General features: G+C 32.2%; 3 protein-coding genes and 1 long non-coding RNA gene across 5 annotated transcripts; 1 reads left to right on the top strand and 3 right to left on the bottom strand.

Annotated features, from left to right (window-relative positions):
• Positions 1-305: 305 nt before the first annotated feature.
• On the bottom strand, positions 306-7,525 carry LOC139906141 (uncharacterized). Of its 2 annotated transcripts, none has more exons than XR_011781466.1 (3): positions 7,221-7,525; positions 5,065-7,160; positions 306-1,123 (listed from the first exon to the last, which is right to left on the bottom strand). It is a non-coding gene; the product is annotated as an uncharacterized lncRNA (long non-coding RNA). The 2 variants fall into 2 exon arrangements; XR_011781465.1 differs by lacking the exon at positions 306-1,123 and adding an exon at positions 4,221-4,977.
• Positions 7,526-8,760: 1,235 nt separating this feature from the next.
• LOC121123649 (hatching enzyme 1.2) lies at positions 8,761-11,191 on the bottom strand. The gene is made up of 5 exons (XM_040718783.2): positions 11,060-11,191; positions 10,677-10,996; positions 9,149-9,429; positions 8,966-9,090; positions 8,761-8,908 (listed from the first exon to the last, which is right to left on the bottom strand). The coding sequence occupies exons 1-5, from the start codon at positions 11,121-11,123 to the stop codon at positions 8,802-8,804; spliced, it is 897 nt and encodes a 298-aa protein (XP_040574717.1). The 5' UTR covers positions 11,124-11,191; the 3' UTR covers positions 8,761-8,801.
• A 4,624-nt stretch (positions 11,192-15,815) lies between these two features.
• LOC121123439 (histone H2A) lies at positions 15,816-16,511 on the bottom strand. Its single transcript, XM_040718556.2, has one exon. The coding sequence runs from the start codon at positions 16,468-16,470 to the stop codon at positions 16,096-16,098; it is 375 nt and encodes a 124-aa protein (XP_040574490.1). The 5' UTR covers positions 16,471-16,511; the 3' UTR covers positions 15,816-16,095.
• Positions 16,512-19,451: 2,940 nt separating this feature from the next.
• On the top strand, positions 19,452-20,836 carry LOC121123028 (histone H2A). The gene has a single exon (XM_040718104.2). It carries the CDS (start codon positions 19,489-19,491, stop codon positions 19,861-19,863), a length of 375 nt encoding a protein of 124 aa, XP_040574038.1. The 5' UTR covers positions 19,452-19,488; the 3' UTR covers positions 19,864-20,836.
• The last annotated feature ends 5,543 nt before the right edge of the window (positions 20,837-26,379 follow it).

A 26,379-nucleotide genomic window follows, 5' to 3' on the forward strand; every position in this document is an offset into this window, starting at 1 on the left:
CGAACTACTCAACTCTATTCATCAGTTATCCCATTCTATTTATTTCTTTTCTCAAACTCTTATTATTATTTTTCATTCTTGAGGAGAGAACACATATTAATAGATATAAGTATGGAGTAGTTACTTGTTGAGTGTCCTCATAAAAACGGAGAGTAAGATTGAGGATTTCTTTGGGAGTTATCTTCTATATTATTAAAGCAAAATTTGTCTTTTAGCCGACGCTTAATTATTCAGGCGATGCCTGGTACTACCGCTTGTACAGCTTGTACACCAAAATATTTTTCTACAAAAAACAACACAAAATATACATTTTTTAACTTTTTTATTGAAAATCAAAACTATGACGAGCATATAGGTATAGAGTAGCCATTCATTCGATATAATCACCGTTGGCATCAATAACGGCCTCAATACGGCCTCTGAACCGGCCACAGGCTCTTCTGACCATCTCATTGTCCATGTTGCCGAATACCTCCTTGATGGAGTCCATCAGGCTGGCCTTGGTGCTATGGGGATGTCTGTTGGTATGTCTCTCGATATAGCCCCAGACAAAATAGTCCAAAGGATTAAGGTTGGGAGAGTTAGGAGGCCCTAAATCCTTGGTTACGACGTCATAACAGTTCTCGGTTAACCACTGCATGGAGATTTTGGACACATGGCAGGGTGCTGAGTCCTGTTGCAACACCCAGGGCCTGTCTCCGGCCACTGTCATGGCCTTCATGGACCTGGTAGGGTCATCCTAAACCATCTTCTTCACCTTGTCGACAAAGTCGGTGTCTCTGACCTTCCTGTCGGCGCCCTCCTCCTTGGGTGCCCTCTTTATGGTGGCATCAACATCCCAGGTGTCCTCTACCTTCTTTCGGATACGCTGAACAGTCCGTAAATTCACTCCTAAGGTTGAAGTAATCGTTGAATTGGAGATTTCACCTCCATTATTAACCAATGCTATGACTACGACGGACCTCGAAAGCTCCTCGTTCCACTTATAGCTCTTTATCTCCTCATATGATGACGGCATGATGCTAACTGAACTACGTATCGTCAGCGTAACCGATTTTTTATTTGATAATGTCGTCTTCAAGTTATCAAGGTTTAAAGTAGGCGACAACTTGATCCCCGCTCCCTGTATGTAAATAAAGAGAGAATATATTTTTTTACTCAAATGTAGGGTGCAAATTATATTATGACCTTTGACCTTGTTTTATCTTAGTCACATTATAATAATTTTTTACCTCTAATCTATTATTATTATAATTTAATATCCTAAATATTAAATGTAAAGGGGATATTTTGGGTTTTCTTGGAGATATTTCGATTTGAACTATAAATGTCGTGCGTCAACATAAAAACAATATTGAACAGAAGTAAAAAAAAAAGAAGAAAACCGAAATATTTTTTATTTATTTTATAAATACAGGTTAGGGCAGCAAAACGTGGACTCGAGGGAGATAGATTTAGAAATGCATGAATAATTTTAGAAATTTCAATAATAGGCAAGAAAATAATGTTAATAAAACATGTAGACAATGTTTTTGCAAAACTTTTTCACTCAATATCAATCACAGGATTTACACGTCACAGGAGTAGATGACAAACTCCTCTGACAAGTTGCCCCATCCAGCCACTATGGAGGACTTCAATGAGTCCACATTTGGTTGTGAGGTCCTGTTGGTTTCCTTCTCCAAAGTACCCCATTCAGACGAGAGAAAATCCAATTATACAGTAAAAACTACGAGTGTTTGTGTGTGTGTGCACATGGATGATGGAGAGTAACACTGAGGATTTGTGAGAGACCCACTCTTGGAATCGAATAAGAATTGAGAATCAAAAATTGAGTAATTCCTACTTATATTCTTGTTATATACGGAGTGGAACTTATTTTTACTTCCTTCATCCCACGGCTGCTCGCATGACAACTAAGCTGTTTTCCTCTCAAACATTTTTGCAATTGTCAGGGGTTCCTTATTAGTTTTTGGGGATTTTTACATACCAAAAATGCTTACAATTTACAAACCTAGACATTAGACATTTAAACATTTATATTGCCAGAATAATAATAAATCTTTTTTTTTAGAAAATTTGTGTGATGATTTTATTCTCATTTTTATTTTCTAATACTTTAGCAAGATTTATTTGGTAATACAAATTTCACATAGAACAATGCCTAGATTTTTTATTTATTGTTAAATTATTAGTATAACATTTAAAACTCAATTTCACTATAATTTTCTTTGTTGTAACACTTCCAACTAAAGCAATTTATCATCTGAAAGGTTGTTTGTTATACGACTATATGTTTATGGCTAGATGATAGACCATACACCAAATAAGATGCTTCACTTGTCATTTTGACTACCCTTTAGACAAACGGAGAAAGTTTGGGCAGGTCTGGCAGTTTAAGTATTGGCCCAGCTTAGATAGCTGTTCTAATTTTTTAAATCAGATAATCACTCATCAAGAGCTGGTTCAATACGATAAACAGAAAATGTAGGCATTGTAAGCTGTTTTAATTGAAAATTTAATTAGTAAATAAATCTTGGTAAAGTATTAGAAACTAATTAAAATTTTCACACAAATTTTCTCAAAAAACTTTTTTTTTAATATTTCAAAAATGTTTAAATATATAATTAGTAATGTGTTATACCTTATAAAATCTTAGAGTTTTTGACAAAAAGAATAACTTTTGTGAAGAAAAAATTATTTTTTCTTAAACATGAATAAAATTGCTGCATTTTTCGATATAATTTTCTTGAGATAGATTCTCCTTTTTTTCTTGATCTTGAATAATTATTCCATATCAAGGATAATTTAAAAATTACTTTTGAATTCAATTTCATGAATTCATGAACAAATATATGTCTTCAATTCTTTATCGAAAATTGCACTTATTTTGTGGTTTTAGACATTAGACTAATGCGTCTTTGTCTTTGTTGGATCAAAATAGTTTTGGGTAGCGTTCATAAACCTATATAAATTTGGTTTTATATATTGTCGTTACTATAAATCTACTTTTTCTTCAATTATAATTCTCTTATTCTGGATTTTTGTCTACATAAAATGGTCATATTGAGTCTACGGAATAATACCTATCAAGATTTTTATTAGGTTTCTATTTTTTTCTTGAATTTTTATAACATAAAATATCATTTATAATAACCGGGTCAAAATGACCCGTAAGGCAATCTTTGTACAAAAGTCATTTTTAGAAAAAAATAAATGATACAATACGATATTTTTTATTTTTCCTAATGTTGAGGTCTGTTTCGGAAAATTCACGAAATTTCAATCCTGAAAAATATCATTAAGGGATATTTTTTTGGGTCAATTTGACCCGTAAGATGAAACGAGGTTTAATATAAATATTAATTCAATAAAACATATTTTTGATTCATAATATAATTCATTTATACGCAAGTTATATATATTATAATATAGAACAACCTCTCTTCCTTCAAGCGCAAATAAATGAATTTAGGCATACACGTCTTGTGTTTGGTAAGGTAAGTGCTACCCATTCTGAAATTTCAGGAGTTCAGCGGAACACAATTGAATATATTACAAAATTTAAGGATGTTTTCATCAAGGTTAATGGAGATACTAGGTTAGACCATTAGTAATCAGGCTTGCTAGAATTTTTCAATTTGATGTATCGTACCGACTGCTGCAAAGACAGGCTGATTTTGACAAAACATGCAACCAATCAGAGTCTATGACGTCACTATTGCTAGAATTTTTAATTTGATGTATCGTACAGACTGCTGGGTAAGAAAGACAGATTTTGACAAAAAAACACACACACACCCACTCACACACCATGACGTCAATATTAAAAGGCTGTGTTGGAAGTCACTCATGAGTCGTACACGCGTTATGGTATAACTTTGTATTTTTATTAACCTTGGTTTCCATGATATTTTTAGAGGACATATATATGATACTTTAATTGAGGAAAATAATGTTAAAGAAGCCGGTATGTTAAAAAAGAAACTGGAAATCAACATGGTAACCCTGACAATTTGAAGAATCTTTTGGAGGAGAGAAATAATATTGATCATGACGTTTAATTAGATCTAAAACATTACACCAAGAAGCGCATCGAGCACTGAGGAAATAGTATGATTAATATTTTCCATAATATTTCGCAAGATGTCACTTTTCTATGACGTCACTCATTTACTTATTGTACGTACTACAAAGTATTAATAAGTTTGAATAAATAATAATATGTATATAATTTATTCTATATAGTTTTAATAAATATTTTATATTTACAAATAATTATAAAGCAGATTTGAAACAAATTACTTTTCAAAATAATGATTGAGTCTTTGTGGCACGATTGTCATAATTACTTACACAAGATTTAGCTATTAAAATTAATAAAGCAAGGGATGTCATAACTAAAGACTTTGACCAATTACCACTTTGTCACTCATTAAAAAATAAAGTGATGAATCGATTCATAAGATTTAGATTAGTAATATATGCAAATACTTTAAAAAAAGAACAAGAAATTAGAAATGACAGAAAAGATAATGGTCAACATAGTTCTAAAAGTATGGCACTGAGATTGGCCATTATTAATGGCCCATTAATAAAATAAAATGACCAAATAATTATTTTTACTATGGTTAAAAGATGCTATTCCTAATTCCTATTCATACTTTCCTGCGACACGAATTAATATATCTTGTAGTATATACTTGATGATGTTATTTTACAAAGCTCATCCGGAGTGATATCTTTAAGATATATTTGTTTAACCGGGATTGTTCTTAGGTCATTAGGTTTTAAGTTGAATTTGAAAAGAGTTCGATGATTCCCTCAACTAAACATCGAGTACTTGATTAGCAAAAGTTCTTTTAAGGAAAGAAAAAGTATCATTAAAATATATTCAGAGATGCTTAGGTCCGATAGAAAGCCTGAGCCCAAGGGTAGAACACTTTGTACTTCTTCCGTTTAAACTATTTTTAAATACTAATGGGTCAGAATAAAGATATAATACTTTAGATCAGAGGTGCTGCAATTTTTTTATAACAAAGTATCTATAAAATCTTAACATACCTCCTCACTTTTTTCCATATAGGGAGGCCGGTTAGTTCTTTAGAAGTTGGGTCCTGGTCTTTTGGAGCTCTGTTCTTCTCCAATTTCCATTCTTTTGGTCGATGAGCTACTTGGCTTAATGCTTTAATTAGATCAGCTACAATCAGTTGTGACAAGGGCGGAAGGAGAAAAAGATATAAACAAGGACAATGGGAATAATGACTCCGATGTCGATCTCCAATTCTTCTCTGAGTCTACTTAATTTCATATTAATGGAATAAAACTTATTCTAATTCCAAATCAATTCAACTGCGACCGTAAATACATGCTACTTTACTTCATCCCGGATGGATTAATTGAAATTACTTAAAGTTACAGTATTTTGATCCTTCTAAACTCTTGAATTGGGGATATGAGTAATTGATACAGTCTGTATGATTTTTTTTTTTTATCCCTTTCTGTTCGACAATAAACATGTAAATACATATTTTAAGTCATAGCTACGCTAAGTTTTATTCCATATATATGAAATATTCACACATTAAAGATGAATTAAAAATATAACTAATTCATCGGGATGAACAAGATTCTTATATTTGGTGCCGAAATAGAAACAATTGGAAACATCAGGCAGACTCTATCAATTTTCTATATCCCAATTCATGAGCTTAAAACGATCAAAATAATGTAATTTTTAGTAATTAGGCACATTTAATTCCCATGAAGTAATAATTATGGCTGATGAGTAAGTCGAAAGTCACAAGTATTTACTCAGGGTTGATTTGGAACACAGAAAAAAATTTCATTATAACAATACTCATCTTAAAATAAATTATTCTTAATTAATAGTTTCAATTTGGAATAATATTTTGTGATCTTGGCTCTGAATCCAACGATTTATTATGCAACTCGAAATCCATTTGACCCATTGTACAAATACACTCGACTCTTCCGACGTTATGAATTAATTACATCAGTATCCAAAGATCAATCGAAGAATAATATTTCATATTAATTAATTATTTGAATGAAACTTACTACATAATCATCTTACACACACACGAAATAAAGTTGATACATTATTTTTGAAGCACAAGTCCATCAGTTTATTAATATTCTGAACATTTACGTGCAGATTCAGAAACACCACATGTACAAAATGTTTGAGAAGGAGTCATGTTTCTTCGTTTTTTGTAGATGGTCAGAATTATTATTCAGGATCCAAATCCCACTCAAGGACAACGACAAAATTCTAGCCTTGTAAAAACAGCCTCAAACTTTGTTAGTAGTACATCATTCATTAATCACTACACTTCCATCTTACAACACAAGTCAAAGTCTTCTATATGAGAACACTCCCGAATACAGGTGTAAGTGAAACGTTGATTTCAATGGACCTTGTTAATAATAATAGTACCCCAATAGACTTCTATTATTTCCAAGGGATTTCTGCCTTATATACATCAAGGAAACTGATGTATTCTTAACAACGAAATATTTTTCACAGAATAAGAGACAAAAAAAAGTCGGCTTCGGAAGGAATAGGCTTCAAGAGTTTCAACGAAGGAGCTGTGGATGAGAAATGATAACTAACTCTTTGTTCCTCACTGAATAATTCATTTGGGAATAATTTCTCTTTGTGAAACACTCCACTTCCAAATAAATATTTATATGTAATATCCGAATAGAATATGTATTGTAGAGCAAAATATCGAGAAAAGAGAAGCACATTATCTTTACGAGTCTAGAATCATCTTGTACTTGTTTTTCAATGACAAAAGAAATTCCGTAGTAATAAAAATATCAGGGGTGAGATTGAAGTGTCCAGGCTATATAATTATCCGTATAGACCGTTATTCACAAAGTCCAACATATAAATGTCATTGAGATATGTGATTTCTCCGTTACATACATCAAGAACACTGAAGAATTCTGATAAATGAAATAATTTTCTTAGAGTAGGAAACGAAGCAGAGTTGACTCTCAAGAATTTCAAAGAAGGAGTTGTGGATGGAGGATGTGAACTCTCTCTGTTTCTCACTGGGTCTTTCTGTGGTTTTATGGAACTTTATAGTTCTTATATATACATATAAGAAGACGATGATTCCGTAGAAGATCTGGAGGATTTTTATGTATAAGGACTACGATTAACGAGATCAGAAATCACTATCACATACCTTAACATTATGGAGCACTTGCACAATTAACGATCCTTCCATTAAAAGAGATGAGATCCAATGAGTGAAGCACGATCAGAGAAACTTGATCCAATAAAATCTAAGTAAAGGAAGATAAGAAAATCCGACAAGTTACTCCTAGGAAAGTTCCCTTTGTTTGCCGTCAAAATTAAAATGATGAATTGGTCAAGTTGGAGATCATCAAAGCAGTAGAAATACCAACAGGACTCAATAAGTTTGTAGTCAAGCTTTCACATCCCTTCCCATGGCCAAAGGAATTATCAATTTTAACTTCATCTACTGCCAAATACTTGACTCTTCATCCAATTGAATTTATTGAAACATGTGACTTCAACTTGATTATCTGATGCTCATGAATTCGCAAGGGATGAAGTGGTACAATCAACGATTAGTGCCAACGGGTAGAGATAGTGATAATTTCGAGTCACAAACCTATAAAATATAGACTCGATTGCAAGTAAATTCGCAAGTCCATATTTGTAGGCTCGTGACTCAAAATCATTTCACAATGATAGACTTTCAACTAGAACACAAAATTTCAGACTCAAATTTTTATATGATTTTTGTTAAATCCAGTAAAATGAAATGGATTACATAAAAATAATCAAACTTGCTTTGCGATCAACTTTAAAATTATTTGTTTAGGTTAGTGCAAGTATTTGGCTGGAGCTACATATGCATATCTTAGTATATTGTACAATGCCATAACCCATTGGTATATACTTTATCATAAATTCATATAAATCTGATATCCTAACAAAACGTCTAATTTAATATCCATTCTTATATAATGAATATAAGTATTACAGAATAACTAGCCAAATAAATTAAAATTATAATTTGTATAAAAGGAAATGAAATGAAAAAAAATGAATAGAAATTCAATTTTCAAATATCTTCAGTTGTTAACAGGAAGTCAAGCTCTTTGGATCACTTTCCTCTGAATGGAGTGTGTGCTTTTGAAGACTTTTTCTTCAAGGTTCCCTATTTAGAGAGGTCTTTTAATAGACTCAAGTTCAATTCAAATAATTTTTTACTGGGCCTTCCTCTACTCCACTTTATGAGGTAAGGAAGTGAGCTTTAAAAAAACCCCTCCCCTGGGGACATTTTTGATCGTTTGGAATGCTACATTTTTAAAACAATCCATGAATTAATTTTTTCAACTCTGTTGAAGTCATCATGATCGTGGAGTCACAATGATCCCAAATTCCCCCTAAGTGTATGAAATCCCTTCAACTACGTAATCCCAGTCTAATTTGTCAACTTTACATTTTGAGGACTCATTATTTTCAATTTAATCCCTACCAACTGCTTATGTTTTGAAGCAATCAAATGCCAGTCTAAACTAACTCTAATTTTTTATTTACGTAATTGTTCATTTCAGATGAGATATTGAGTCTGCCGCAAAAAAAAAGTATAAATTGAAAACGAAATATCTCCTGTAAAATAATACATTAAGGGTTATTTCAATATCCCATGAATAATAATTTTGTCTGGAGCAATAAAATAAGATTAGGTACTCAATTATTTTAAATGTATTTTTACTGCCATTTAAATTTATTAACACTTATTACAAGTTAATTTGCAATTATTTGTTAGGAATGAGAATCGTGTGCAGTACTTTTTAAAATTGCTGCAAGTTGTATAACGATCTCCGCAACTCGTTTCTAGAGAATAATAATAATGATTATATTACATCTTTGATATGAATTTGATTTAAATACCTCCACTGCATTGATATGCTTTATTCAATTTTTGAACATCCAATGTTGACATTCCAACTCTATTCCCTAAAGTACTCCCTCCATCACGAGTGGCAGTCAGAGTGGGTCTTCCGTTCCATGAAAAACTATGGTTTGGAGAGAAAGTAAAGGAATTACAGGAATTGTTTAATCGAAATGCCTTACGCTGTCCTTGAATATTGCATGACGGATATGTAATCATAAGTAAGTCCTAACGTTGTGGATGTCATTCCATTATAGCAATTAGTATAGGCTCTACGTCTTCTAAAGTTACAAAGCGCTATATTTTCTCCAGGTGCTCGAGCTCGAGCAAATTGATAATATCGATTAATTAATGGAGTGATATTATTCCAACTCACTCGAATAAATTCATCCCGATCTGGTCTATTTTGTTCATGAAGAAAACCAAGGGCATGAAATAACTCATGAGTAATTATTGCTTGGCTCTGTAATACAATAATAACTATTAATCAACAAAATCAGTGTTAATTTCTATGTCTAGACCAGGGATATCCAGCTGACCAGTTTGGCCTTTTTTAAGGAGTTTGCCTTTAAAAAAATTAGATTTGGCCAAAATATGAAAGAAATATGTTTTAATAGTTTTGTTTTACAAAGCCATTTTCATAAAGTTTAATTTTATAGGTTATGGAGGCCATTAAAATATTTCAAGTGGTAATGCAGCGCCCTTTATATTAAAAGGTTGGACATCCATTGTCTAGATAAATGTATTTGCATGACAATGATCAGACAAAGCCGAAATTGTAAACTCTCTATATTCGCAATTACAACAACACAGCCAGCCTTATTAAATAAACAAAGATGTAGTTTATTTTACTTTCTGCTGTTTTAATTAATTTTCATAAGTTGCCTCTTCCATGATTTAAAGCAGCTGATTCTATATATTATGAACTCAAAAAGGTACTACAAAGAATTTTTATTTTTATGTTAATTTATATCAGTCAAGTCCCATCGTTTAGAATTCGTGTCAATTGGTAAGATTATTAATTTAATCTAGGTATATAATAATTGATATCTATTTCTACATACATACATGCTAAGCTAACATATGCCTTTTTTTTGGGGGGGGGGAGACGCTGGTGAGCTTCTTAATATTTAGTATGTGGCTCGTATAAATGAAAAATGGGTATATTATATCATGTCATATTCCATGTTTCCATATCGAAATTGGAGACAACGACAGCGGATAGTTGAAATACAATTATAGTAACCTTTGAATAATAGTCTATAACTTCTCTAAGTGTAGTAAAGAATATATTATTCGAGTAGGATGAAACAGATCTTTACTCACAGACTTACAGACTATTCCACATTATGAGACCATAATTTAATTTCATGATCCACCAAAGTACAAATTGATCCCTCTCCTCCTAATCCCATTATATATTCCTTATAATATAATTTCCTTATTATTAAAAGGTTACAAGAACTATTCTCAGTTGCTGTCTCCAATTTTGAGATAGAAAGAGAAAATATGTCAAAATTGAGGCATGTATTATACATCAAAACAATTTTTGTAACTGTTTCCTTTGACTTAAAAATAAAATAGATCCTCTCTTTTTTTTTCGAACTAAAGACGAGACTCAAGGGGATAAAATGTAAATAAACAAAATGAGGCAGGAAAAAAGGAAGTTAAATTTGAATCAAATTTAATTTGTACAAATTTCGAACTTACCATGCAGACTCTTCTAGCTAAATTCACAACAAGTTTCTCCCTATTTGGATTAAATCCTATTGCAGAAGCAAAGCAGCCAATCATATTATTTCTTATTTTAACAAAGTTTTTTTGACTGCTTCGAGGAACGAATCTAACACAAGACCGTGATTCAATTATATTCATTGCACTTCGAATCGAGGACCTTTCGTTGGATGTAAGACCTGCTCCAAAGGTATAAGGTACTTGTTTGTTTGGCCAGAGATTGTTGCTACCAAAAACAAAACTTCTGGACATCATTTCAGCCCTATTATGCTTGTCAAGCATCATATTGCAGGCACCTGTGTAAAGTAGGAAAACAAAATCAATTTGAATAAACATTATCAAACCTTTCGAATGCAAACCTTCAGCCTGGTACGGCGGAATGAGGATGGAGCACACAGTCAGGAGTAAAATATATGTAATCATCTTTCTTGTTCTATCTAAAATGAGAGATATCTGAGGAGTTATATATCATCTCCTATGGGTAACAAGTGTATTTGTCTCTTAAAAAATAAATAAAATAAATTATAACAGACAAACATTTAATTAAATTTTTACATCAAATTCGGTACCTTTTTAACAAATGAAAGATAATTGTTCAAATGACATGTTCAAAAATCTGTAAAAACAAATGAATCACTCAAAACTGTGGGAAGCTCTTTAATAGTGTTTGACATTTATTTATTGAATGCCCCTTTGTGGTAATGCTTCAAGAGTTCTTGTCATAGAGCATGGATGGGACAGAGATAACATTATGGAAATTATAGCCATAAATTTATTCGAGGTTTCTATTGAGAAAATCTTACCAAGAAAGTTGAAGCAATATATTTTGCTCTGTTAAGTGTTCAAGCTGTCGTTACTTCAAAACTAGCAAAGGATCTAACAATTTGCATCCAAGATTTGAGAACAATAATTATAACTGCCTCTGAAAGCAATACTGCCTTTCCCTATAGATCCTAGCCTTGGTAGGTAGCTCCTGGGTCTATGCACTTAATTTGATAACGTACCGTATGTATTTTTCTCTTTCCCCTAGATAGTTGTAGCTGATCTGATGAAACGGCATGAGAGCTAAACTGCTCTCTTCCAAAATTTTCTTCTAATTGTCAAGATTACTATGTTGATTTTTTTCACATTTCCAAAATACAACACCCGGTTTTTATCACTAATAAAAACCTTCCTAACCACATCTTTCAGAGGAATAATTGAAACATTTCGTAAATATAAATTGTAAAGTAATAAGAAATGAATATGAAACTAAAGTTTTCGCATTTTTAGAAAAAAACAATCCTATATTTTTGTTTGGTTTTCATCTCATATACGTTCATCAATTTGTGACTAAATACATCGCAATTTATAAACTATATACAAACATATTTAACCTGTCAGTATTCAAGGACATAATTATATAAAACTCATCAATCTCAATCAGATACACACGTATATCAATGTAAATTGTTTTTCCTATTACAAATGTCAGGAACATTCATTTTGATATATCCCATTAATGGATGTGGTAATATGTACACAGCACTGATGCATAATCAGTAGTGATGGAAATGGTGTGTATTTTTGGGCATGTAAAAAAAATATTAATATAATATTAGATACTGATAGTCGATAGAGAACTGAATAAAAGACCTAAATAACTTCGCCTTTTTTCTGGATTTCTGGAAATGGAGGCCCAGGAATTAGGAAATACTTAGCGGACGAGAAACAAAAGGCTTGCCGGATTTATCGATATAAATGTGCCTTTAGTCCCCTGTCTAGAATTAAACGCAACTCATTATCCTCATCTCATAACAAGATTCATCTATAAAATCAAGTTAACGATGAATACATCAAGTCAAACTTTAACTTTGATCTCACAAAGATGCTTATTGCATGTAATATACCTTATCCATTGCTAATCATCCTACGTTCAAAAAATTTATGGAGAAATACACGGGCAAACCCATCCCTTCCTGAGGAGCCATCATTAAATTAATGGAGGATGTTGCTAATGATGTCATTTATAGAAATACCCCCATTGTAAATTCTGAAGTTGAGATAACTTTCAGTATGTTTAGAGTCATCCACACGAAATTACGATCAAAGTTATCAGTAAAAAGTATAAAATATTTACTAATTTCAAAATGAAACTCTGAATTTTGTACCATCTAACAGTAAGTATTCATTTTTTATTATCTAATCATAAAATATGATTCCATTATAGTAAAAAATGGGGGAAAAAAATATGATACACAACTCATTAAATGGCAAAAACAATTGCTTAAATGCTCACAATAACGGGGTTAGTAGCTTTAGATAGTTCGCAACTAGTTTGTCTAACACTAGTTTCTTCACTTAAAGACTTGGGTATGATCATTAGGTTATGAATGTTACATAGTCAATAAATATTACTTTTTTATAAGTTAATGATTAGCCATGGTTTATAAGCTCCAAGAAATGGTGTTCAGAAAACTCATAAAAGGCAAAAACAACTGCTTAAATGGTTACAATAACGGGGGTAGTTGTAATGGGTGTAGCATTATAAGTAGCAAATGTGTGTATCCTTCATGATAATAGTATATTGTTATATAAGCATAAATAACGGGGGAAATATCTTTTTTGATGCTCTTAATAAGGAGTAATATCGCCGGACATTACTACATAAATAGCTTTTGCTCTAAATCTTTAAGATGGTTTAATTTCTAACATTTTTTTTTGTTAATCTATTTATTGTCTAATTATATGATTTTGACATTTACTTTATTAATAATAATTATTTAGATCTCATCGGTAGAGATATATCTATCCGGTGAACAATTGTATATAACAACTTCCACATGAAGAAGAGGGGTGATTATCTTTTTGATTAAAATCCACGTCTGGCTTGTGTTTTGCAACCTAAAGTTATGACATATTGAACTGAATACGGATGTTAGAACAAGAATATATTATTTGGATCAATCTATTATTTCAATATTCTGTATTTATAATGTATTGTTATTATTAGTTATATGATTACAATTGTTTAATTTCGAATATTTAACATAAATGTATGATGGTTTATTTATTAGTATGTAGATTAAATTTAATTTAAACCTTCTTTTTTTAAACTTGGAACTTCAAATATATTTCGAAACACTCAACTTTGTCGTTTCATTAGTTATTATTCTGAGAATGTGGTTCATAATGAATTACAAATTCATGGAGCGTAACGTTTTTAAATCTACTGTAACGGATAAAATACATTTGCTAATAAATACTTTCGTTATAACCTCAAAAATCATAATAAAGCAGGCAGCTGATAATCACATCAGTATTTTAAACAATGATACCATAAGTCTTTTTTCCCTCCCCCTTCTCCTTGCACGCGTTTTTCTCTACAGGATTGTCAACTTTAGTTATGGTATTTCTGCTATTTTTGATTTTTTAAATTTGGTGGGACAGCCGACAGGTCTTCAGAAACTTTAAGGAAGCAACGCCACTGCTCATCAGTCATCACATTATATAATTATTGGGCACTTCCGTGAGAATGTTCTCACAAGAAAGTCTCAGTAACACTGAAGGTTTATTAAGGAGCTGGCTTCTATATTATGAAAACAACATTTATCTTATAGCCAACCCCTAATTACTCCGGGCAATGTCAGGTAGTATTATAAATATTATAATCATAAAATATAAGGGAGGGATGAAGAAAATATCAAAGGTTGTGTCATTATAAATAAGAAACGTTGTGTAAGACAGCGTGGAATATTTTATCTAATGATTCGAAAATAGTGTAATCTCATTGATTATAAAATTCTGGATGATTTTTATTCAGTAATGAATATTACAAGTCAAGATGATTTTTTATTTTCTAAAGCTGCTATACAGCACTGACAATATTCATGGCTCAATAAAAATCTTCATGAAGTATATAATTAAGATGTATGTTGCTATAACATAAATTTAAAAGGATATAAAAATCATTTTGAAAAAGATAAACTTACAATTATTAAAAAGTCCATACGTCTAAAAGAGATCATTACACTTTAGCATATAGTTTAATATTGAATAGAAACTCAAAAATCTAAAATTTTAGTTTTCTTTTACCTCCATATCTGGAGTTAAAGGATCCTAAAGTTCAAGCCTCGAGGCCAGCGCCCATGTTTTTAAACAGCTATTTTTCTTGTATTTTTGATGATATCGATCTAATTCAAACGTGATTAGATAGATATTTACACATTAATTGTTTTATATTTTATACTTTTACCCAATACAATGTCTTTTTGACCATAAGGTCACGAAGTCAAATATTTTACCTTAAAAATTTCAAACACGTATACTTTAATTTTTCTAAATTTTTCATGAAATGGCTGTCAACATATATTAATTAATTTCAAAAAAGTTTTGGGGCTGCTTTCAAATTTGGGTCAACGCTATAAGCAAAATACTAAGAATGGGATGTACAAAACTTCACAAAATTCACATTACCACTTGCAAATAAGATAATATTAAGTGCTAATGTGTGGTAGTTCCCAAACAGTGTGTATTGAGACAAGTTCAAGAGTACCACACCATTTCTGACAACCATACATTATTTGCAATAGCTTCTAATAATCCAAATACTTGGTTGAATTGAAATGGGTATGTTAAGAAATTTTTGTTGAGTCAATTTTATCGCTGTTCTAAAATTGTAAGCACGCTTATTGCTTATTATTCAAAACAATGAGCGCGCTCCCGCTCTCCGACCAAAATTTAATTTTGAGTGGCGCTCAATTTGTTCTTCGAATCCCCTAGAAAAATCTTGAGAAAGAGTTTGTTTGAATTGTTGATATAAAACGCACAATAAGGCCTAAACAAATTTTCTATATTCCTAGTGAAAAAATCTTCAACGAGTTACGAGTTGATTTTTTAATTATTTTTATTAGAGTATGTTATTCATATATACCAGGCATCCATAACTAGTTAATACCAAGAAGCTACCGTTTAAATAGACTTTAAAGACATACGTAACAAAGCGAATGAAGGAGGGAACTATTCATGTTTACCCTGCAGAAGAACAGACTACATGTACCACAAACTGAGATAATTTAACAACAGGAGAAAATATTGTCTAATAATCTCCCCAAGTGATATAAATAAAACAAAATCTTACATTGTATTAATAATAATTCAATATATAATGAATTAATCAGTAATGAAAATGTGTTTTTGTCTTCCCTATAATAAGTTATTCCTAATTAGATAACGAAAGCGAGACGATCATCTACTTAACTTACTCTTGTGTCGTCACAAAATACTTCTTTAAACCTATGAAATATGACCTAATCAATTAAAGACATAAAAACTGGATCAGTTACGCTCAAAATAAACTCAAATTATGGATAGAATTGGTGGTCCTTAAAAGGACCGGTCAGGTACTGAAATCTATTTATGAAGATTTTTCGGTCTTCTTGGGTAAGAGGACGGCTTGGATGTTGGGGAGGACACCACCTTGAGCAATGGTTACACCAGCCAGCAACTTGTTCAACTCCTCATCGTTACGGATGGCCAATTGGAGATGACGTGGGATAATACGAGTCTTCTTATTGTCACGCGCAGCATTGCCTGCCAACTCGAGAACCTCAGCAGCGAGGTATTCCATGACAGCAGCCAAGTAGACGGGAGCACCAGCGCCAACACGCTCAGCATAGTTTCCCTTTCTCAAGAGACGATGAATACGACCCACGGGAAATTGAAGTCCAGCACGGCTGGAACGGGACTTTGCCTTTCCCTTCACTTTACCTCCTTTACCACGACCAGACATGATAATATTATAGTAGCTTGTAGAATTGAACTGATCCTGATTATAGGGGCCGCGAAAGAATTTATACTCAAAAACTGGATTGAGAGCGTGTAAGGAAAGGAAAAGGCGGGAAAATTTCTTCTCCCTTTGAATATCAAACTGTGGCGCGTATACATGTAGGCGAGCGTTTTCATGTATTCCTCTAAATATACAAAATAAATTAATAATTATAAATTCTTTAAATTTTCAAAGGAATGTTCAATTCGACACTAATGTTTTTTATTGTCAGGAGTTTTAGTCATATAGATCTTCCAAATAATTAAAATCTAAATTATTAGTAAAGGATATTACGTGCATATATATTTTGTGAATAGCCGGTCTTGTTAGAAGTTATTAAGTGTTAATTAACTTTCTTTAATAATAATTCTTGTTTTCTTTCTTAATATTACACATCCTTAATTTTCATTTTTTTAATATGGGTTAATATTAGTTACACACTCTCTTTCCTTGATTGTTATTTTATAGATGGAGGCTGACTTTAAGACAAACATCCAGAAAAACTGTGCTTTATTAATAGGGATTTGATACATTGAATGTCATTGATTTGAATCCTTTATCTCAGATACATAAATGTTAAAAAAATAATGAACTTCTTAACAGTTAAATCTTCGAGTGTACAGGGATGCTTTTTTAAATTGTCCCATATTTTAAAGACTTGTATTGCATAAAATAACTGTCTAAAAGAGGTTTTGTTGTAAATGTTTGTTTTTTAAGAGTGGAAAAATTTTAAAGGGGCCAGATTATAACATTTAAAAGGTTAGTACACTTCCAAGTCAATTCAGAAGATTGCCAAGGTCAATAGAAAAATTGTTTATAGGCGCAAAAAGCTATTGGAGGATGGAATTGATCCCTACAAAAGTTGGTCCAGGATCAAAATGTAAGCAGAACCAAAATGACCAAGATTTGTTATTTCAAAGTCTTGGCAAATACATATGACAGCATTGATTCCATTCTAAAATTTAGCAACAAACTGTAAAAACTAGAGTCAATCATGCCTACATCAGTTAAAAACTGGTGTAAAAAATATTCCAACATTTATGGAACAAGTCTATGTAGCTTCCCTCTTCACCTGATTTAAATCTCATGGATTTTTCCGTGTAGGAAATATTGGAGAGTGAGGTCAATATTTATCCTTCAAGAAATGAGGATGTTTTCATGGCACCCATTGAGAAGTAATGGAACAAAAATTTCAGATGATGTAGTATATGCCGGTTTGTAAGAGATTGGATGTTGTAAAAAAGGCAAAAGGTCACCTAATTGAATTAACTCATATTTTTAATATTTCTAATAGCCAAATTATATGTTTCAAAAGAATTCAATATTATTTTTGTTCCTTCCTTCCTTTTCCGGTTTTTATGTGCATTTTTAACTGAAAACTGTAAGGGTCAATATTGGGACAAGAAAATATCTAATTTGCTTTCTTTCCTCGACTCAAACGCTGGCGAATGTTGGGCTCACTCTGACTTTTGGCCGTTAAAATAGTATTAAAGCGATTTCATTCGAGACGTAGTGATTCTCATTTTGTATCTAGTTTAAAGGAGTAGGAATGGTCTTTATAAACAACTTGGTGCAAGATGACAGAAGATAGAAATCACATAAAAATGTAGATAGTATTTTTTCAAGTTTTGTATGCAATTCCTATTTTACTATTTTATTTTCTTTTTAAATAGATTTTCTTCCAAACTTATGATACGATTTTAATAAAAACCAATTTTAAATGAAAATTGAATCAATTCATTTTAATTATTATTCAATATAATCGCCTTTGGCGTCAATAACAGGCTCGAATAGAGTCTCAGAAAAGGGAGCAGGTCTTTGGGACATTCTTTTTTGGAATAATTCAGAATCCCTCCCTTCAGCTCAACAATTTCTATGCAATTTGGAATGGAGGAGAGTGTTGATGTCAGACGAATGACCTCCCAGTTCCTTCCAGGCAAAGGATCTATTCAGAGTTAAGAATTTTGCAAAATTAACATATTTTCGTCCGGCGTGGATCGTAAGAAGGACACTCTGGCTTTTTTACGATTGTGGAATGAATACTTCCGTCATCGTGCAATTTTAATTAATTGACGCCAAACACACATTTAGCTTACTTTTAAATGTACAAACAACGTCTTACCTGGGCATTTGAAGCTGGCTCATGTGCTCAAAGTTCGTTGTTAAACAATGGTTTACATGGTTATTCAGATATAGAAGTATACATCACCTCAATGATAATATCAGAAACTGGTACGTTCTAGGAATGACAAACCAGAAGTTTGTGTCTTTTTTGGGACTAGAAGGGAGGGCATAGTATATCCTGAATTCCTCCTTTCAGATAATTACTTTGAAATACAGTATCAAAGACAAAATAGACCCTTCTAAACGTTCTAAAAACAAATAAGTTTGTAGAGATGGTTTAAATTTATTTCGACTAATTTTCCGTTGTTTTTGAATTCTTAGTTAAGTATCTTATGGTAATCGATAAAATACGATTTGTATCCTTTAAACCTGCTCCGATCCATTATATTTATTTCATTTAATTGAACCTTAACAGTGTATCATCCTAAACAAAAAGATAAGACTATCTCCCCATCGTGGATACTAAAGAAAGGCTCCCTCTGCTACAAAATGAGACTCTCTCATCCCAAAACCCAATTAATAACATTTTCAACCATAGTTTTTATTAAAAATAGGATTATCTCTTGAATTCAATATGTCTATTCTAATAAGTAAACAAAATTAGTGTCGAATTGAACATTCCTTTGAAAATTTAAAGAATTTATAATTATTAATTTATTTTGTATATTTAGAGGAATACATGAAAACGCTCGCCTACATGTATACGCGCCACAGTTTGATATTCAAAGGGAGAAGAAATTTTCCCGCCTTTTCCTTTCCTTACACGCTCTCAATCCAGCTTTTGAGTATAAATTCTTTCGCGGCCCCTATAATGAGGATCAGTTCAATTCTATAAGCTACTTTAATATTATCTTAGATATGTCTGGTCGTGGTAAAGGAGGTAAAGTGAAGGGAAAGGCAAAGTCCCGTTCCAGCCGTGCTGGACTTCAATTTCCCGTGGGTCGTATTCATCGTCTCTTGAGAAAGGGAAACTATGCTGAGCGTGTTGGCGCTGGTGCACCCGTCTACTTGGCTGCAGTCATGGAATACCTCGCTGCTGAGGTTCTCGAGTTGGCAGGCAATGCTGCGCGTGACAATAAGAAGACTCGTATTATCCCACGTCATCTCCAATTGGCCATTCGTAACGATGAGGAGTTGAACAAGTTGCTGGCTGGTGTAACCATTGCTCAAGGTGGTGTCCTCCCCAACATCCAAGCCGTCCTCTTACCCAAGAAGACCGAAAAATCTTCATAAATAGATTTCAGTACCTGACCGGTCCTTTTAAGGACCACCAATTCTATCCATAATTTGAGTTTATTCTTGAGCGTAACTGATGCAGTTTTTATGTCTTTAATTGATTAGGTCATATTTCATAGGTTTAAAGAAGTATTTTGTGACGACACAAGAGTAAGTTAAGTAGATGATCGTCTCGCTTTCGTTATCTAATTAGGAATAACTTATTATAGGGAAGACAAAAACACATTTTCATTACTGATTAATTCATTATATATTGAATTATTATTAATACAATGTAAGATTTTGTTTTATTTATATCACTTGGGGAGATTATTAGACAATATTTTCTCCTGTTGTTAAATTATCTCAGTTTGAGGTACATATAGTCTGTTCTTCTGCAGGGTAAACATGAATAGTTCCCTCCTTCATTCGCTTTGTTACGTATGTCTTTAAAGTCTATTTAAACGGTAGCTTCTTGGTATTAACTAGTTATGGATGCCTGGTATATATGAATAACATACTCTAATAAAAATAATTAAATAATCAACTCGTAACTCGTTGAAGATTTTTTCACTAGGAATATGGAAAATTTGTTTAGGCCTTATTGTGCGTTTTATATCAACAATTCAAACAAACTCTTTCTCAAGATTTTTCTAGGGAATTCGAAGAACAAATGTAAAGACATAATTGAGAAGCTTAAAATATGGTTAATGGATTGGATTTTTGTATAGTTTTCAGTTAAAAATTTGTCATGACGAATACACTTCTTAACTCTTTTTTAGTGAGTATCTTTTTTATAATGCAGTTAGTGAACTGGACAAAAAATAATCCCCAAAAGTAAAACATAACTAATTACATGATAAAAAGTCGAAACAATTATACAAAATGATGTATCATTTTAATAACTATTCTATCCATTTTACATTCGTAACTATAAATTATACATGTAATCCATTGAGAACAAATATATTTTATGGATATTATGAATTCAGTCCTGTTATTATTAATTGTTGATCTTGATAATAAAAAAACTATGTTAATGTACCTCCTCTTGAAAAGTTGATACTGCATCTAAATCTAATTGACACTTTGAGTGTCTTGAATCCAAGCGATTGTGTATCTTGGAGAAGAGAGGTTCAATCCTCTAGGATTGATTTTGCTCTACTCTCTATTTTCTCAGATTAAAAAAGCGAAGTACTGTCCCGAGCCGTCCTCAGATCATGAGATAATTAAACTCCAGATTCCTAATATATCATTTCCACAACGATTTTGACTTCCGAATTGGATTCTGAAGGAGGAGGATTTTAAACGAACCAGTTTGCAACCAAGATCTATATGTCTATAAATTCTTAACGCACAGGACAAAAAGGAAGTAACCGTGTGCTTTTCCTCGCTTATTATGTAATATATCACTAACAGGACTATCTGGATCATCTAAAATTTGCTTAGTTTTATTATCCATTTTTTATATTCTTATGTCTTTGAAAAGAGGTTTCGAGAATTGAGTTTTTAAAGTTCCGAGAGTTTAAATTATTTTAGCATCCAGGATTACTCTCGTCGTAATCTTTTGACATTCCTCAAATTGTGAGTACATAAGGAAACTGAAAAAACAGCTAACTATGTTTAAAACATGGAAATCCTACTATCTATGCATTTCCAATGATCTTATTCCATAATTGACTTACCCTAAACAGGAGCGTCGGCAGGGAGGGGGCTGGAAGGGATATAGCCCTCAATCAAGAAATTAAAAAAATAACAAAAATTTACGAATAATTATTTTATATTTTGTAACACTTTAAACTTTGTAACATGTGAGGGTTTCTTTTTTTTTTAACTCAAATGAAATGATTAAAAAGTATTAGCTGGCCCGTTAGTTTGTAATTGGTAGTATAAGATAAATAGATTCAATTATATTCAAAACCTGTTTGAACGTTCCTGTGTGCTCATAAAAGACGGAGCGTAAACCTGAGGATTTGTTGCGGAGATATAATCGTAAGTCCTTGTTGGACTCAGAATAGAATTGGGGATGGACATCGGAGTAATTTTAGCAAATGTCCTAGTTTAAATCCTTTTCTCCTTCCTCTCTTGTCACAGCTGACTGTAGTTGATCTAATAAGACATCATGAGCATTATTCTTTCAACCCTTAAAGGCATTCTTCAAATTGTATGGGTTACCATGTTGATTTTCGATTCCTTTTTTTCAACATGCCCCTTCTACACTGGATTTTCATCATTACATATACTATAATGAATAATATCGTACGAGTAACCCAGTGGATTCGTGCTAGATAAATAAATACGTTATAAAATGAATAAATACTATAAGTAAATACGTATAAAATATCAAATTTATGTTTGTTAAACTTTCTGTCACACTTTTTTAATTCATTCATTTTTTTGTTTTGTTTTTTCACTTTAGCTCAAAGAAGGTGACGTCATAAAAAACCTATTGTTTGTCATCCACTAGAATTTGCTGAAAACAGATGTGCAAATATATAACAAAGAACAAGGGAGCACATGTATGAGTAAGCGAATATTGTTGTTGAAACTTACTGTTAAACAGTGTTGGGCGTAACAAATTTACTGCAATAATTTATATTAGGCAGTAACGGAGAAATATAACGCGCTACTAAATATATTACGATAATATTATTATAGTTACTGAGTCCGGTAACGCACGTTACAATCCGAGCTGTCTCACAGGCGAGTTGTTTTCGAAAAAACAACAGAGGCAGAACAGCCGTAAATAAAGTAGAGAAGAAGACTGTTTTAAATCAACACAAGAGGATGTCGATTTGGTTTGCTGATTTCAAAATGGCAACAACGAAGGATAATTCAACATTTTCTAAGGGGTTATACTTGCACTATTTTCAATTTATCAAAGGACCACTTCCAAAGCAAGTACGTCTGTTAGGATGTCAAGTGAAACTGAAGGCATCATTTAAGCTTAGTATGCTTTCATTTATAAGGATTGTGTCATTGATTTAAAAGATTTCGGCATAAATTGACAAAAAATGCTTCCAAGTAACGTACATTTAAAAGTATCACTGAAAACTTTTCTTACATTTAACTACCTGATTTTTATTAATCTTAAGAAAGATATGTTCTTTCTTCTCCATGATAAGAATTTAAAAGTATGCACCAATCTTATTCCAGGCATTACAACCAGAATAACTTTTTAATTGCTAATACACTTATATCTATCATAAAAGAGGAATAGTTATAATGGAAATCTGATGTACAACTTCTGATATGATCTCCTGGTGGCCTCAAAAGGTTTTCCTCTGATGGACAATAGAAAATCATTCCAAGACTTCTCGACCAAATTAATAGACTCCAATTTACAGTCCTTGTTGGACTTACAGATGAATTGGGGATTAAGATCGGAGTAATTCTAGCAAATGTCTTATTTTATATTCCTTTTTCCTTCCTCTGATTTCACAGCTGATTGTAGCTGATCTAATGAAACGTCATGAACATTATTCTTTCTCCCCTCCAAAAAATTCTTTAAATTGTTAGGGTTACGATTTTTGGTTTCTTTTTTTTTAACATGCCCATTCCACACTGGATTAACACCTTTGGGTATTCTACCAATTGCTGGGCAACACAGGGATATTTTGACAAAACACACAACCATTCATTTACTATGACGTTAATATTAAAATGATGAGAAACGAAATTGAGAGATATCATTTTGCAGAAAAAATAACAAAACATTCAATCCCCTCACTCAATCCTCTCAATGAAAATTCAAACTGAAATTATATGTGCAGCTAGGTTTTTAAATATTTCAGTCATTTGATAAACAAATATATTTATGACGTATTTTGTGCTGATAATGATCGTACGGAAATGAGGGATTTTTAGTAGGAGCCTCGAAACCAGGAGGGTAGCGGGAAAAGTTCTGTTCTTAGATCCGGCACAACAACATAACAAATGCAAGGCTTTTTGGTGGATCTCAAAGTCAAAAAACATAAATATAAAGAACATAACAAGTATATTAATTAAAACACTAGAAAATCATAAAAAGATCCATCCAAGACCCCTTCATGGGTAATCTCCAACTGACAGAGATGGCTTCTAAGACATACATTGTATTGATACCCCAAACTAATACTGTCAAGATTAATTTTTAAAAAATAATGTTTTTTTTTTCTCCTTGTCTTGAACTCAAGCAATTATTTTTAAAATTATCTGTAAATATAGAAAAGAGAGATTGTGTGTTCCTCGATGTCCTTTATACGTTCCCACGCCATTGAACCTAGGATGAAGAAATTTTGCATGGGTCCCTCTTTTGAGCTAGGACAGGCTAAGAGGTGGGGTTTGATTTTGTTGCGTCTTGACGAGGGAGAGACACAAACTTATTTATAATAGGAGAGATCCAGGATGACCGAGAGAAATGAGGTGAAGGAATGACGTGGAGGAATGAAACTACACTGATTATATATTCATGTGTCTTCTAACTATACTCTAGTATATTTACAAAAGACGACACTATTTATAATACGTAAAACTCAGTACTTATAATACATAGACGAATATACAAGAAGATAAAAACCAGAAAGGACATATTAAATACATAACAGATTTTTGGGCAGGTCATATAAGCTGTATCCAAAAACCGTTTTTTACAGCTCAAGGGGACTAAATAGGGGGTTAAGTTATTTATGAATAAGGGATTTGCGTTTCAAATAACCACTGGAAATTCGTTTGCTTATAAATGTTCCAAATAAAACTTGATGTTTAATTGAAATTTTTGTCATTTTCTAAGTAATCTTTCAATTTTTTTCTCTGTTTTTTCTCTTTTTTTCAATATTATCATCAAACATCAATTTTCAGTTTTTTAAGAAAAAAGTCAACAAGACGATGCTTTTTGCAGAATAAAATCCCAACGCAATATGTTATATGGAGTATTTTAAATATGCATAACATTTTATTACATAATTACTGCAATATTTGCAAATTGAACCAGTCATCGAGTATTATTTTTTCGACAACGATATTCTTCATAACTTTTTTGTTTTTGTAAGTACAATTTTTTTTTGTAGGTTGGTGTTTCTTTTACAATTCCAATAAATGCAATTATTTTTTGCAATTTTCTTTGTAAATTTTGGTTTAGGGAATTTTTTGAAAAAAATAAAAAATGGACTTCTCATCTAGACAATTTTTTAGGTACATATGTTGGTATGTTATTTGAAGTTTATAACACACTATTCATATTAATACTGCTAAGGTTACAAGTGGCAATTATTAGTGTTATGTATTGTCTTTTTTATACTTTTAGCTCATGACGTAGGGATTTGTTTTAAATAGATAGTAATGTACCTTTTGTTTACGAGTTGATATATTTTAATAGTTATATCTGTGTACATCCTTTTAAGTGTAATTCCTGATAGAATAATATGTTTTAGTGTATGATTGTACCCCCAATCCAAAGGATAATAACATTGGTACGTTGAGGGTTAGGACGCGAAGCGAAACGAGGAAAATATTGACGGAGGAAGAGGAGAAGGATCTCGTCTTTTTCAGGTTTTTCGGTTTATTAGCACTTCCAAGGGTCACGACATTAGATGGAAGGTCTCATTGTAGAGAAGACGTTGTGAATTTGGATCTTATGGCGTAATTGGAAGAGGGAAGGGGTGACTCGGTGTCCATCCGTTGAATGAAGAATGAGGCCAAAGGAGATCATTTCTAATTATGTAAGGTATTGCGACTTTTTGTTATATCTACCATGAATCATGACAGTAGACAGGAATACTTTGTACGGTAGTTGTAGGGTTCAAATTTCTTCTTGGACATCGATGAACTCGGATAAGAGTAAATTCAAAGCCTAACTGAATGTTTATTTTCTGTATTTAAGCATGCCCTTCCACACAATGAGACCTTCCATCTACTTTCGTGGGGTAGTCTTACATAATTAGATATGATCTCCTCATCCCTCAGTCAACGGATGGACTCCGATATAACTCATCCTCCTCCCCTCCTCTGAATACTCCAGAGCCAAATTCGCAACTTCTTCTACACAATGATACCTTCCATGTACTTTTTGTGACCCTTCCAAGTGTTAATTACTCGAAAAAGTCGAGTGCCTTCTCCTTTTCCTCAGTCAATATGTTCTTCGCGTTCCTTCGCTTAACGTACCGAAGTTATTTCCTTATTATTAAAAGGTTGCGATAATTGAATTTCAATTTTCCGCTGTCGCTGTCCCCAATTTGAAATAGAAAGAGGAAGTATGAAGTTTGGGCAAACTTTTCTATTTTTTAGTTTCTATTTATTTCAACTAATTTAAATGATTATCTTGTACACCCCCCCTAAAAAAGGTATTATTGTAGTGTTCTACGAACACCACCAACGGACCGGAGTAAAGCCAATAAGAAATCCTTTGGATTGGGGGTACAATCATATACTAAAACATATTATTCTATCAGGAATTACACTTAAAAGGATGTACACAGATATAACTATTAAAATATATCAACTCGTAAACAAAAGGTACATTACTATCTATTTAAAACAAATCCCTACGTCATGAGC

Source organism: Lepeophtheirus salmonis, chromosome 8 (genome assembly GCF_016086655.4).
Source record: "Lepeophtheirus salmonis chromosome 8, UVic_Lsal_1.4, whole genome shotgun sequence".
In the NCBI taxonomy this organism is placed as follows: domain Eukaryota; kingdom Metazoa; phylum Arthropoda; class Copepoda; order Siphonostomatoida; family Caligidae; genus Lepeophtheirus; species Lepeophtheirus salmonis.

Bases quoted from the DNA above. Each gene is read 5' to 3' on its own strand.
- LOC121123439 (XM_040718556.2), bottom strand. From the start codon at position 16,470: ATGTCTGGTCGTGGTAAAGGAGGTAAAGTGAAGGGAAAGGCAAAGTCC.
- LOC121123649 (XM_040718783.2), bottom strand. From the start codon at position 11,123: ATGATTACATATATTTTACTCCTGACTGTGTGCTCCATCCTCATTCCG. The intron at 9,091-9,148 runs GTAAGGCATTTC...TCCAAACCATAG, and splicing joins ATGCAATATTCAAGGACAGC to TTTTTCATGGAACGGAAGAC. The intron at 8,909-8,965 runs GTATTTAAATCA...ATTATTCTCTAG, and splicing joins AGCATATCAATGCAGTGGAG to AAACGAGTTGCGGAGATCGT.
- LOC121123028 (XM_040718104.2), top strand. From the start codon at position 19,489: ATGTCTGGTCGTGGTAAAGGAGGTAAAGTGAAGGGAAAGGCAAAGTCC.